The 13,982-nt window shown below is 37.1% G+C and overlaps 1 protein-coding gene across 3 annotated transcripts in view; it reads right to left on the bottom strand.

Annotated features, from left to right (window-relative positions):
* The window catches only part of TPR (translocated promoter region, nuclear basket protein), a 74,056-nt gene that overhangs the window by 46,947 nt on the left and 13,127 nt on the right, over window positions 1-13,982 (bottom strand). For all 3 annotated transcript variants that reach the window (XM_032783436.2, XM_032783438.2, XM_032783439.2), the window contains exons 7-14: window positions 13,096-13,188; window positions 11,080-11,160; window positions 9,188-9,275; window positions 8,541-8,681; window positions 7,731-7,822; window positions 5,218-5,415; window positions 4,420-4,527; window positions 3,572-3,798 (exon numbers count right to left, since the gene is read on the bottom strand). In XM_032783436.2, the coding sequence (XP_032639327.1) occupies window positions 3,572-3,798; window positions 4,420-4,527; window positions 5,218-5,415; window positions 7,731-7,822; window positions 8,541-8,681; window positions 9,188-9,275; window positions 11,080-11,160; window positions 13,096-13,188 (1,028 nt within the window). The remainder of the gene's footprint in view (window positions 1-3,571; window positions 3,799-4,419; window positions 4,528-5,217; window positions 5,416-7,730; window positions 7,823-8,540; window positions 8,682-9,187; window positions 9,276-11,079; window positions 11,161-13,095; window positions 13,189-13,982) is intronic.

Below are 13,982 nucleotides of genomic sequence, written 5' to 3'. Positions count from 1 at the left end.
TTCCTGAAATGCGGGTGCCCAGAACTGGACACAATATTCCAGTTGAGGTCTAACAGTGCAGAGTAGGAGCGGAAGAATGACTTCTTGTGTCTTGTTTACAACACACCTGTTAATGCATCCCAGAATCACGTTTGCTTTTTTTGCAACAGTATCACACTGTTGACTCATATTTAGCTATGGTCCACTATGACCTAGATCTCTTTCTGCCATACTCCTTCCTAGACAGTCTCTTCCCATTCTGTATGTGTGAACCTGATTGTTCCTTCGTAAGTGGAGCACTTTGCATTTGTCTTTATTGACTTCATCACTAGGGCCTGATTAAATGCACCTAAGAGTACTCAAGGAGCTGACTGAAGTGATACCCTGAGCCATTAGCAATTATCTTTGAAAAGTCATGGAAAATAGGAGAGATTCCAGAAGACTGGAAAAGGCAAATATAGTGCCACACATAAAAAGGAAATAAGGAGAAGCTGGGGAATTACAGACCAGTCAGCTTACTGCAGTACCTGGATAGATAATGGAGAATAATTAAGCAATCAATTTGCAACATCTAGAAGATAATAAGTGATAAGTAACAGACAGCATGTGGATTGTTTCAAAGAACAAATCATGTCAACAACCTACCAGCTTTCTTTGACAGGGAAAAGGTAGCCTTGTGGACGGGGGGAAGCAGTAGATGTCATAATCTTGACTCTGTAAAGCTTTGATATGGTCTCACATGACCTTCTCATAAACAAACTAGGGAATGCAATCTAGATGGAGCTACTAATAGGTGGGTGCATAACTGGTTGGAAGACCGCTCCCAGAGTATTATCAGAGGTTCACAGTCAGCTGGAAGGGCATAATGATTCTGGAGGGATCAGTTCCTGTTCAATATCTTCATCAATGATTTAGATAATGCATAGTTTGCAGATACCACGAAGCTGGGAGGACTGCCAACGTGGCTTCGGAGAAAACGATCTTGACAAACTGGAGACACGGTCTGAAGTAAATAGGGTGAAATTCAATATGGACAAATGTAAAGTACTCCACTTAACAAGGAACAATTAGTTCCACACTCACAAAATGGAAATAGATGCCTAGGAAGGAGTACTGCGGAAAGGGCTCTGGGAGTCATAGTGAATCACAAGCTAAATATGAGTCAACAGTGTAACACTGTTGCAAAACAAGGGAACATCATTTTGGAGTATATTAACAGGAGTGTAGGCAAGATACAATCAGTAATTCTTTGCTAACTCCCCACTGATTAGGCCTCAACCAGAGTATTGTATCCAGTTCTGGGCACATTTCAGGAAAGATGTGGAAAAATTGGAGAGAGTCCAGAGAAGAACAACAAAAATGATTAAAGGCTAGAAAACATGATCTATGAGGGAAGAGGGAAAAAATTGGGTTTGCTTAATCTGGAAAAAAGAAGACAGAGGGTACATGGTAACAGTTTTCAAATACATAAAAGGTTGTTACAAGGAGGAGGGAGAAAAATTGTTTTTCTTAACCGCTGAGGATAGGACAAGAAGCAATGGGCTTAAATTGCAGCAAGAGAAGATTAGGCTGGACATTAGGAAAAACTTTCTAATGGTCAGCGTGATTAAGCACTGGAATAAATTGCTCAGGGAGGCTGTGGAATTGCCATCACTGTTGATTTTAAAAGCAGGTTAGACCAACCTATCAGAGATGGTCTAGATCAGGGTTCTCACAACCAATTTTTTGGTGGCCTCAGACTGAAATTTTTCCTAAAAATTAACTTTAGGAAAAACAAATGAATATGCACATAAATAAATTACAATGATTTGGACATGTAGGGTTTTTTTTTTTTTTGCAGACTCAATAATAAAAATAATGTACAGTTGTCTCTATTCTTTATTTGTGTTTTTTATTCTGTTTAGGTCCAGTAAGGTGCTTTGCATGTTCTTGTATTTTTTCTTCTTGTTTCTTTTGCTTTTTTGGTTGCTTTTTTATTTAGACTTGCTAGATACTAAGTCTGCTGTGAAAAGTGATATTAACAAATATCACTTTTCACAGCAGACTTACTCAGCCCAGGCAATTCGGGGATAAATTGAGCCCTGGATGGGGAGGTGGGTATGGAGGCAGCGGGAGCCGGGGCAATGGGGCACTAGGGAAGGCAGCGGGGGTCAAAGGTAATAGGAAGGGTGGTGAGCTCAGGAAACAGAGCCCAAAGCTCCATGGCTAGAGCCTGACACCTGTCACCTCAGAGCTGATGCCTAACCCCACCACCCCGGGAAGGTGGGGAACTCACTGGCTGCCTGCTTCTCCAGCTTTTGTGTCTTCAGAGAGGGGCCACTGCTTTGCCCCCCAATCAATAACCACCCAGAAGGCTGTGACTGCAAGAAAAGCCTCCGGTGGCTGCATTTGAGAAATGCTGGTTTAGATAATACTTAGTCATGAGATGAATGCAGGGGACTGAACTAGATGACCTTTCGAGGTCCCTTCCTGTCCTATGATTCTATTAATGGTGAGAGGGGAAGGGCCTTTTCCACCAAGAACGATTTAGAGGCAGCTCCTTATTCATGCACATTTCTTCAAACAAAAATTGGGATAGGTTGAGGGAATTTAGTTGCAAATGTATTGCACAGGGTTGAGTCTGCTAGGAAATTTGTCTGTAATGGTCACAGTTTGAGGACATAAGTACATTGGACCAGCTTTAATTCCAGTAATGGATTTTGCTATTTCAAATTTAGCCCAATTAATGAAGTTGCAGCCATTCACTTGAGCCATAATATAACTGCATGCAGTCTTTATTCACCAATCATTTGGTGACAATACAAATCAACTATTAGTCATCAACTATGAAGAGTAACTATTAAACGTGAAGTACTTATTAAGGGAACACTATCACTCCAAAAATCTTAAACTCACTTTGCCTAAATAGATTAACATTCTTTTAGAAAATAAGGAAATCCTTAGGCAAAGTTAAAAACCTAACATTCAATGCAACTCCTATTACACATATGTAAGGCACAAATTAAGACCGGGGGCTTGGCATACGTTTCATCCATCAACATATTTATCTGTTTGGAAAAAGTGAAGCACCATTTTAAGAAGTTATAGAAGTGCCAAAGTTTTGGAAGAATATATAGAAGGTGGCAAGGTTTGTGCGTGTTGAACTGAAAAACAGTGGAAAAAAGAAGAGATGCAATATGAAGCCTAGCAATAATTTTAATCTGCAGCCTAAATTTTGGCTGACTAATGCTTTTGAAAACAATCATCACTTTTGCAAGTAAATTAATATGAACCTCAACATGAAAATTCTTCTGCTTAACATATAACCATAGAAATGAAGGGCTGGAAGGGACCTCAAGAAGTCACCAAGTTCAGCCCACTGTTTTCCAGGGACAATCCTGGCACGTATTTGTCCAACCTGATTTTAAAAACCTGCCAACGATGGGAATTTCACAACGTCCCTTGGAAGCTTATTCCAGAGTTTAACTATCATCACAGTTAGAAAGTTTTTCCTAATAACTGACCTAAATCTACCTTGCTACAGATTAAACCCTTTACTTTCATGTCCTGTTACTGGCAAGTATGAAAACTTTGCTGAAGGAGGAAAGTTTACCTAGATGAAGTCGTTTCTTGTTCCTCTTTTTCTCTAGCGTCCCCAAGCTCCCGAAGAGCCACCAAGAGACGCTGATTCTGCTGCTGAAGTTCCTCAATATTTCTGTAGGAGACTAGATGCTGGGATATTACTTCAGAAGAGCTACTTATGTCAGCAGAGCTCACTTCTTCATCACGAATTACATGATTGCCTCTGGCTTCCTCAAGTTCCATTAAAAGCACTCTCACCTGAAAAAGAACATTCAGGTTATAAAACTAACTTACATTTGATTTTCAAATTTTACTTTTACAGACAAACTCTTTAGAAGCAAAACACGTGAGTTCTGTATTTTCTATAAAGTATTCTGTCTAGAATTAAAATTGAATGGCACAGTTTTCTTTAAAAATATGAATTAAATTTCATTAAAACCCTCTGACGTTAGTAAGAGATATCCCTTTACAGTGAGACAGAGGTTCAGTCCTTTGACCAAGGTCACAGAACCCATGTTAGAGTCAGAACTTGAACTCAGGTATTCCTGGCTCACGATCCTGTGCTCAGATCAGTGGACTTTCCACTTCCACAAAAACAAAATCCAATTCATATTGCACTTTTCTGTGTCAGACATGCATCATGTTCTCCCAAAGATGACTTAAGGTTTGGTAAGTTGAACTTAATCTAATTTTATAAGCAGAAACGGAAATAATACACTGGCCCAGGGAAATGCTTTTAAGGATATCAGCAACATCAGAGGTGTACTTCACAAAGCCAATCTCAGAATGTACAATACAGCAACTGATCACTGAGTTAACAAGAGTGAGAGCATTCTACTACTGTATTAGGAAAAAGAAATAAATAATATTTGTTCTAACCTGTTGTGAAAGGTCTTTCACTTGTATTTCCAGTCTTTGGTTCTCTCTTTCCAGTACAGAAGCATGCTTATTGGCTTTATCAGTATCCTCTTGCAATCGCTGAATTTCCTATTTAAAAAAAAAAAAAAATTATATAAAACATCTAAAAACTCAGAATTGATCAACACTTTCTGCTATAGTGATCACGCCAAATATGGTGACTTTTTTCTGAATAACTGTAATAAAAATACAGCTATTGTGCCTCAAAGCAACCAAGTATTTGTCTACTCCTTTGAGGCTGGAGTCTGAGTATCTTTTTCCACAATCCAAAGTAAAAGAAACCAAATAATTACTTTTACAGATTATACTTTAATTACTTTTCGTAATGCCACACAGTAAAATTGTAGGATTATATTCTTCAAAGACGCCTAAAGGATTTGGAAACCCAATTTCCATGATAATTAATTGGAACTGGAAATCTAAGTCCCATTTTGTTTAGTTACTCAATCCCCTATTTTTGGTACCCCCTTGCAAATTAAGATCAACTATGTAAGGCCTTAATTATAAATTTGTTTTCTTCTCACAGAAGGCCACAAGACTACAAGCAAACACACTGTTCTAGAACTGTAACAGAGATCATGAACAATCTTGTCCATAACCGCTCAAAGCTGGAAAGCACAAAACAGTTTCTTTTGCACAACACATCACTTACTAGAATCCATTCACTATGTTTACAAATTTAGGGGATTAGCACAATAAATCTTCTGCATGCTCTATACAATTTATTTCCTGGCTTTCTTTTTTAATATCCACACTGACCTTCATAGCTTGTTCAAGCTTAGCTGACAAACTGACTACAGCTTTCTGTGACCGTTCATACTCTTCACGTTGCCGTTTTAAAATTGGTGCTTTGGCTTCCACTTCCTGTACTATTTCATCCAAATACTTGTTAATTCTCTTATTTTCCCGCTTCTCCAGAAGTAGCTGATCCTGTGTTTCCACATAGGCATTGTAAAGCTGTGGCAAGAAACATTTTTTTGAAAAGTGTAACCAACAACCTTAAAAAATACTTATCTAATGACTATTAATTCACATATTTGATATACATATTTTACATCACATTCTGTAACAGATTTTATATTAAGGTAATCTTTTCAACTGCATTCTCCGAGTTGAATAACTAATTAGTTTAAGCTTTATATTAGTTAATGATGCAAATATTCTGTGATGTTATCATCCCTAATGCTAAATACTTGCCATTTTTCAAGTTACTGTGTAACTATAATAGGGCAAATCTTAAATATGTTCTAACTAGATATCAGTCAGATCAAAATTCATAAATGGCACATCAAACAATAAAAACCTTAGCAATACCAAGTTTAGCAGTAAACAAAAAGTTTCATTTTGGAATCAGTATCTTTAGTAGTGGGAGAAAGGAGAGAACAAGAAAAGATAATAAAAAAAAAATCTTATACAACTAAATCCATTCTTTCTACAAAAGTACAAATTAGTTCCCTCATAGAGAACACCTTAAAGTTCAAGTTATTTTGACACGTTCGGAGCATCCCTTATGACAGTGACAGAAGGAAAAGCTCTCATCATTGTAAAACACTGGTGCGCACAAATAAAATGACCACCAGATTCACATGTGATTGGATATGACGTTTTCAGGACTGAAGAAACACTCTCTCTTTTTATGTTTTATAAAAAACCTTGACATTAGTGGTTTTTAACCCACTAAGACCATGACCCAGCACAACATTTTATCATGTTTAACTTTAAGCATGTGAGTAAACCCATTGATTTAGAACACGTGATTGTGACCGTTAGAGCAGGGGTTCTCAAACTGGGGGTCAGGACCCCTCAGGGGGTCACGAGGTTATTACATGGGGGATCATGTGCTGTCAGCCTCCACCCCAAGCCTCGCTTTACCTCCAGTATTTATAATGGTGTTAAATATATTAAAAAAAGTGTTTTTAATGTATAAGGGGAGTTGCACTCAGAGGCTTGATGTGTGAAAGGGGTCACCAGTACAAAGGTCTGAGAACCCCTGCCTTAGAGCATCCGAGGAGTCAAGGGGGTCCCTGGAATCTAACAGTTAGTCTCAGGAAGCCTGACCAGGTCAGTGTACCCCAACTCACTGTTATCACAGTCTGTATCTAAATGGTGTCATGTTAGGTATCATATGCAAACTAGTAACATGACGGTCATTAACAATATTGTGCGGAGTGATATATGAAAAATTATAAATGTGTGATGGAAACGTTCTTAAAATGTGCTTGGCACATAGGGTTTAAGGCACAAAAGAATGTAGTTCCACCTGCTTGAATGGTGTCGCCAATATAAATTGAGCAAGAAGAGACAATGGAAGTATATTCACATAAAAGGTAAACAAAGCAACCAAAATAGCAATTGGAGTAGATAAACCATGTGGGGGAGGAGACTGCAAAAATTAACATGACGACAGCTTCCTGGTGGACACAGCAAGCTGAGCCGCAAAGAAGGCTTCCTGACTTCAAAAACAAAGATAAGGAGGATATGAACAGAGAGGGAAAGCCATTTTGCCATCTTTCACCTGAGGAGACAAAGAAAGCAGATTCTGGGTTCTATGTTGGATCCTGGCTTCAGAACTGGCCAGCCATGCTGGAAGAATGACTGTGGTGAAAAAAATACTTTGAAGAAAAAAGATTTTAGTTTGTTAAGTTAGATTATAGTCTTAGAATCATATTTACTTTTGTTCTTTTGTAACCATTTCTATCTTAATTCCTCCTACTTGGTACCACTTAAATATCTGTTCTTTGTGTAATAATACAAGATTAAATTTATTAACAATCATATGAGTGTGGCATTTCAAACTGAAGAGTAAAATCCTTAGCCAAACTAATAGGCTGGTGCTGTATACTGTATCTTTAAAGGAGCAGTAAACTTGATATGGTTTGAATGCTACAGTGAGAGGAGCTGAGTAGACTGTTCCATGGAGACTCAGGACTGGAAGAGCCTTGGTGTCATCCTGCAAGGAGTAACCAGGCTGGTGGAAGTCAGGGTGAGGTCACTATGCTGTAAGCAGGCTGATGGTGTCAGCACTCTGAGCCAAAGCTGGAGAGCGCAGACACACCCAGGATTACAGGGAAGGCAGTGACAAAACCCATACTGTTCTGAGTAAACTTCCAAAGTGTAGCAGCGATCAAGTGCTTTGCTGGATTAGGGCCATGGACACCTGAGTAAATACTTCGTATCCATGTTGTTAATGTTGTAAGAAAGATTTTAGTCAAAGACGCAAATAGATAAATGGATTTTGAGTCATCAACTTATAATAAACAAATTCCATCTACCTCGGTTAACTTCATTCCAGGTTTCACCACTTTAGCTACCGCTGCAGCAGTAGGAGACATGGCTGTCAGCTCTTCCTCAGACAGTATGGCTCCTGGATAGGTTAAAACCCCAAAACATATATCAAATCATACATAAAATAGAGAGAAAGTATTCTACAGATGCTTACATTTTATATCTAGTACACAAATCCTATGCACATATGCTCAACGACAAACACACATACTGTATATAGACAACAATCACTACAAATAAGGTCTTATCAACCTTCTCCTCGAAAATAATGATTAGGAAAAAATTCCATTTGGATCTAAAAAATCTTAGAAAGCAGAAATAAAATACACCTAATTCTAGTGTAAAATTGTTCTTTATAATATATTCTATAGCGCTTTGTCCAGTCTAGTTATAAGTGTTCAAACAATCTCATTGTCAGATTGTTTCCATTTTGTAATTGAAGACAAACAATTTAAATAGCAGGGATGCCTTGAAATACAATGGCTGGCAGAACTTAACTGTGCCAAACTACAAGTGACACTCTAGTAGGGCGAAAGAAAAAAAAAGTGCTACCTTCCACATTTTATAAAATTAAACCAAAAACACAACAGTAATTGATTTTCTCTGATATTTGGACTCTAGCAGATATATTTAGATTGATGTCTACTATATAATATTGTACCCAGATACTATCCTATGTTTTAAGAGGAAGATTTAGTACACTTATTTGCTCTAGAAATTGCAGTGCAAAAGCCCTTTTTGAAAATTACTTAGTATATAAAATCTGGAACATACAGAAAGTTCAAGTGTTATCCTACCTTTACGTTTTGTAGCAGAAAGTAAATCATTAGCATTCTCCAGTTCTTTCTCTAACTTGCTAATCTTCTCTCTGAGTTCTTTTTCCATTGCAGTTTTAGACTCCTCCATCTCAGCCAAATGATCCTCTGTTGCTTTGTTAGCTAAAATTACATATAATTTTTTTCTCTCTTTAAAAAGAGTGAAGTATACAAAAGTATCTTTAAAGAGATTTCTTAAATGTCCTTTGAGAAAGACATTAAATCATTCATCTTAGAAAGAAAGCATTAACTGGTATTCTGCTGAACGCAGAAGAGGGCTAAAAATTAAACAGCAAGATTAGGACAAGCCAAACTAAAATAATGAGACTGATATGAAGACACAGGTCAAATTTCTTTAAAGAGATTCTGCAGAAATTATATCTTCTCAAAATCACAATAAGGTTAAGAAAATTCTACAAGTACATTTGGACATCATGAAAGTTTTTTTATAACTGTAATAAGACAATTCAACACAACATTTAAATAACATTTCCCACAGATGAACAGAGAAAAAATTCCCTTCACACCTGCCACTGTTTTGGGGGTGTTTTTACTCAAACTGTTTAACTAAACAGGAAACGAAAACAAAATCATTAAAAATTATGCAATTCTTTTAAGTAGCTTCTCACCTTCACCTGCTTCTTGTAAAAGTTTGTGCAGCTCCTCTACTGCTCGCGTCAGCTCATTGCTCTTCGCTTCTGAATCATCTGCAGCACTCTAAATACAAGTATACTATTTAATCTTTTGTTATTGAACAGTTACAAATAAGGTAGCTCCTCAGAGGTCAGGAATCAACAAGATGTTGGCATAAATATGTAACACACACCACGGTATTACTCTAATTGGAAACAGTTGTCCCTTACTGTAAGTCCCAGCAAAACTGTAATTAAAGGTCTTGAAATTCAGGTGCTAACTCCCCATTTTAGAAGAAAATGGTCAGTTGTTGACATAACCAACCAAGTTATTTAACATGTTTGCATGGCTGTATTGCAGCAGTATTTTTAGGTGCCCAGATTTCTATAAAAAAAAAATCAAATTTATAAACTTTTTCTAAAGTATGAGGCTTTCGTTCTTAGATATAAATGCTCCTGGCAAGTTAGCACTTATACTATACTTTTCACTTGAATAGCTCCTTCTTTTGAGAATCTCAATGTGATTTGCTGTACAAACAATAGAATTACTGCTTTGTAACACTACTGTAGAAAAACATTTTCCTCCATTTTAAAGGGAGAGCAACTGAAGCAGAAAGAATTCAAGGCCCACACCTCTCTAGGATTTGCCTCTAATTTTGGGTGCCCAGATTTAGAGAGCAAGGATCTGATTTTCAGTGATGATGAGAAACCACAATTCCTATTGAAGTCTACAGACATTGTGGATGTTCAGGAACTCTGCAAATCGGCCCTATATAAGATGGACACTCAAAATCTGTGGCATGAGACCAATTACATTTTTTGTAGATTTTTCTTATAAAACAAAATTTGTTTTCATAAAAACCTCATGTATATAATGAACCTTGTTAAGCAAATATTTATTTTTATATACTTAAAAAGAGTAGCAAACTTCTATTTATATGTTATTAAATAAGTATACATACACATACATATAATTCAGAGAATCATAGGCCTGGAAGGGACCTTGAGAGGTCATCTAGTCCAGTCCCCCTACACTCATGGCAGGACTTATTATTTAGATCATTCCTGACAGGTATTTGTCTAACTTGCTCTTAAAAATCTCCAATGACTGAGATTCCACAACCTCCCTGGGCAATTTAGTCCAGTGCTTAACCACCCTGACAGTTAGGAAGCTTTTCCTAAAGTCCAACCTAAATTGCTGCAAGGGCAGTTTAAGTCCATTGCTTCTTGTCCTACCCTCAGAGGTTAAGGAGAATAATTTAGGAGCCATGCAGAAGAATATTGCAAGACTACAAAATAAGTTGCACGGGCATTGATTAAGACCACTGATTAGTGAGCATGGCACTTTATCATTATTAACACATTTACAATACAAGAAAATTCCATACAGTAGGTAAGATACTTCCTCTATTATTTTAAATGCAGTTTTGCTTAGTCTGTAAAATGAAGTAAAATAGCAGGTCTGAGTTGAGCAATGTAAAATTTTAAATGCAGTGTGAAATATAACACCATTATTACCACAGCCTATAAAGTTATGGTCATTTCAAGCATTGGGCCACATCAACTGCTCAACCCAAGCTTATTTTCCCATATCCTTCTTTCAACATGTCAGAGCACATCTATGCATAGTGTCCTATATTTTCTATGAAGTTTTTGAGAGATCTGCTCCTTTCAATGAAAATGCATGTGATAAAAGTCTTATTGGCCAGAAGAAACTAAACAGGACTTTGGAAGATTAAGGAAGAGAACCATCCCCACGTCTCACATTAACACTTTATATAGGTAGAAATATAGCTCTGGGAAAATAGTCAGACCTGTACCAGACTCCAAACCCTGGACCTACTTCCATATAATTCTAATATGAATCTATCCAATATTCCCAAACTTACCTTGTATAAGTTGGATAACTTTATGTGGGCATTTAGTTCATTATGGAATCTTTCTTCCATACCGGCTTGCTGTTCTTTTGCCTGATGAATAAAAAACATGAATTCATTGCACTGGTTCTGTTTCAGTTGCAAGCCAGTGAAGTGGCAAAGTTTGCAGACAATATTAAATTACTCAAGATAATTAAGTCTAAAGTTTATGGCAAAGAGTTACAAAGGGATCTCACAAAACTGGGTGATGGGAAAAGAAAATGGCAAACAAAATTCAGTGTTGGTAAATGTAAAGTAATGCATATCGGAAAATATAATCCCAATTATACATACAAAATGATGGATTCTAAATTAGTTATTGCCACTCAAGAAAGATCTTAAAGTCATCGTGGCTAGTTCTCTGACAACATCTTCTCAGTCTGGAGCAGCAGTCAAAAAAGCTAAACGAACATTTAGGAAAGGGATAAAATAAAAGCAGAAAATATAAGGCCACTATATAAATTCACGGTATGCCTACAACTTGAATACTGAGTGTGCACAGCTCTGGTCGTTTCATTTCAAGAAAGATATATTAGAACAGGACAAGGTATAGAGAAGGGCAACAAAAATGATTAAAGGGATGGAACAACTTCCACATGAGGAGAGATTAAAAAGATAGACTGTACATCTTAGAGAAGCAACAACGAAGGAGAGATATGATAGAAGTCTATAAAATCATGAATGGTGTGGATAAAGTAAATAAGGACATAACATAGGAACAAAGGGTTGCCCAATGAAATTAAAAAGCAGCAAGTTTAAAACAAACATAAGGAAGTACGTCTTCACACAATGCACAGTCACCCTGTAGAACTTGTTGCCAGGAGATGTTGTGAAGGCTAAAAGTATAACTGGGTTAAAAAAAAAATTAGATAAGTTGATGGAGGATCAATGACTCTTGGACAAGATGGCCACCAGTGCAACCCACATTCTGTGTTTCCCTAAACCTCTGACTGCCAGAAACAAGGACTGGACAACAGGAGATGGATCACTCAGTAATTGGTTCTGTTCATTTCCTCTGAAGAATTGGCACTGGCCACTGCCGGAAGACAGGATACCAGGATAGATGGACCATTTGTCTGACTCAGCATGGCAGTTCTTATGTTCAAAGTGAGGTTTTTATAAGTTTAAGAATTATACTGTGACTGTTAGAATACACAGAAGTTCAAAAACAAAAATGTTTCCTCAGATACACACTACTACAGACCGAACAATGTGGAAAAGGGCAAGTTATTGAATGAGATTCTTTTTCCCCTCTATCAGAAGTTTGACTTTTTTCCAAACCCAACCATTTTAATTTACATTAGAGAAAACATGATTCATCACATAAATGATACATACATATGAAAAAGCAAACATTAGGTTGTGGAACAAACCATTAAAAATATTTTTACATTTCTTTATCAACGTTTCAATCATATGTACCATTGGCTAAGTACAACAAAATCGAGAGATCTAGTTTGTTCTATGTTTCTTTTCCAATTTTTACTCGTTGCACTTCTCTCAGAATGGATAATGAAAATATGCCAGTCAATTTTATTTTTAGGCTTTCATACACTTCCAAAAAGCTGCAACATTTGCGTGGCAAATATTACAGGAGGATATTTGCTCTCCCCGCCCCCCCTCAAAAAAGGTCTGGAACTTTTGTAAAAGTTGGAAGCTGTTGGCCCTAAGTAAAAGCTTTCTTAAACTCCTACCCTCCTCCCACCCACCTTTACCCAAAGTTGCTGAATAAGAAAGAGTAGTAAGTTACAACTAATACTCTCCCCCTACTGGAGTCCTTCCTGCTTTGCCTGGACACTGCAGCCTGCAATGTAAACTCCCTCCCCTCTATAGAGTGCCAATCCCAACAATACCTTGGTACAATGGTGCAGATTAGGGTAGTATTGTACTTAATTCTATTAGATATGGGAGATAATTTTTTTAGTTAAAATACTGAAGTTATCTTAAATGTTGCCACACTAGATTACAGTTTAGAAAAGGTTTTCTTACCTCCTTCAATTTAGTCAAAAGATCTTCCACGTGTTTCTGTAAATTTTCATTTGACAATTTTAAGCTGTTTACCTGCTCCTCCATTCTGGAAACCTGTGTGAATAAGAGATATGAAACATAAGATGTTTATACTTCGTTTACAACTACATATATTTTTCAAATTGTACTTCAACAGAAATGCAGTATCTGATTATTATCGACCATAATATACATTTCAAAGTTTCTAATTACAGTATAGCCTTAAATTTCACAAGCGATAGAATAAAGGTTGGTTTTTCTAAAGAATTTTGCCTCTGTGCAGGTATCTAAAAGCAGCCAGATTTTCAAAGGTGATTTGCATCCAGGTGCTGATGACAACTGAGAACACACAAAATCTGGCTGCCTCACTTCTTGTCTAATAGGAACTGATCACTTAAGTACATGTCTAAACAGGAGCTGATTAGTGACAAGCTATTTTGAAAATAAAGCCCAAAGTTTTTCCCTAACCCAAAAAACACATGCTAAAATGATGCTGTATTACCAGTACAATATTTTTTGCACATATTTAAAAAAAACCCAAACATTCTTTTTATCAAGAAACTATATTTCTGCATATTTTAACATAAAAACAGCTGTACTGGGTCAGACCAGAGGTCCATCTAGCCCAGTATCCTGTCTACCGACAGTGGCCAATGCCAGGTGCCCCAGAGGGAGTGAACTTAACAGGTAATGATCAAGTGATCACTTTCCTGCCATCCATCTCCTCTCTGAGGAACAGAGACTAGGGACACCATTCCTTACCCATCCTGACTAATAGCCATTAATGGACTTAACCTCCATGAATTTATCGAGTTCTCTTTTAAACGCTGTTATAGTCCTAGCCTTCGCAACCTCCTCAGGCAAGGAGT

The sequence above is a fragment of the Chelonoidis abingdonii genome, chromosome 7 (assembly GCF_003597395.2).
Source record: "Chelonoidis abingdonii isolate Lonesome George chromosome 7, CheloAbing_2.0, whole genome shotgun sequence".
Classification (NCBI taxonomy): Eukaryota; Metazoa; Chordata; order Testudines; family Testudinidae; genus Chelonoidis; species Chelonoidis abingdonii.
This window is presented reverse-complemented; position numbering and strand designations above follow the sequence as displayed.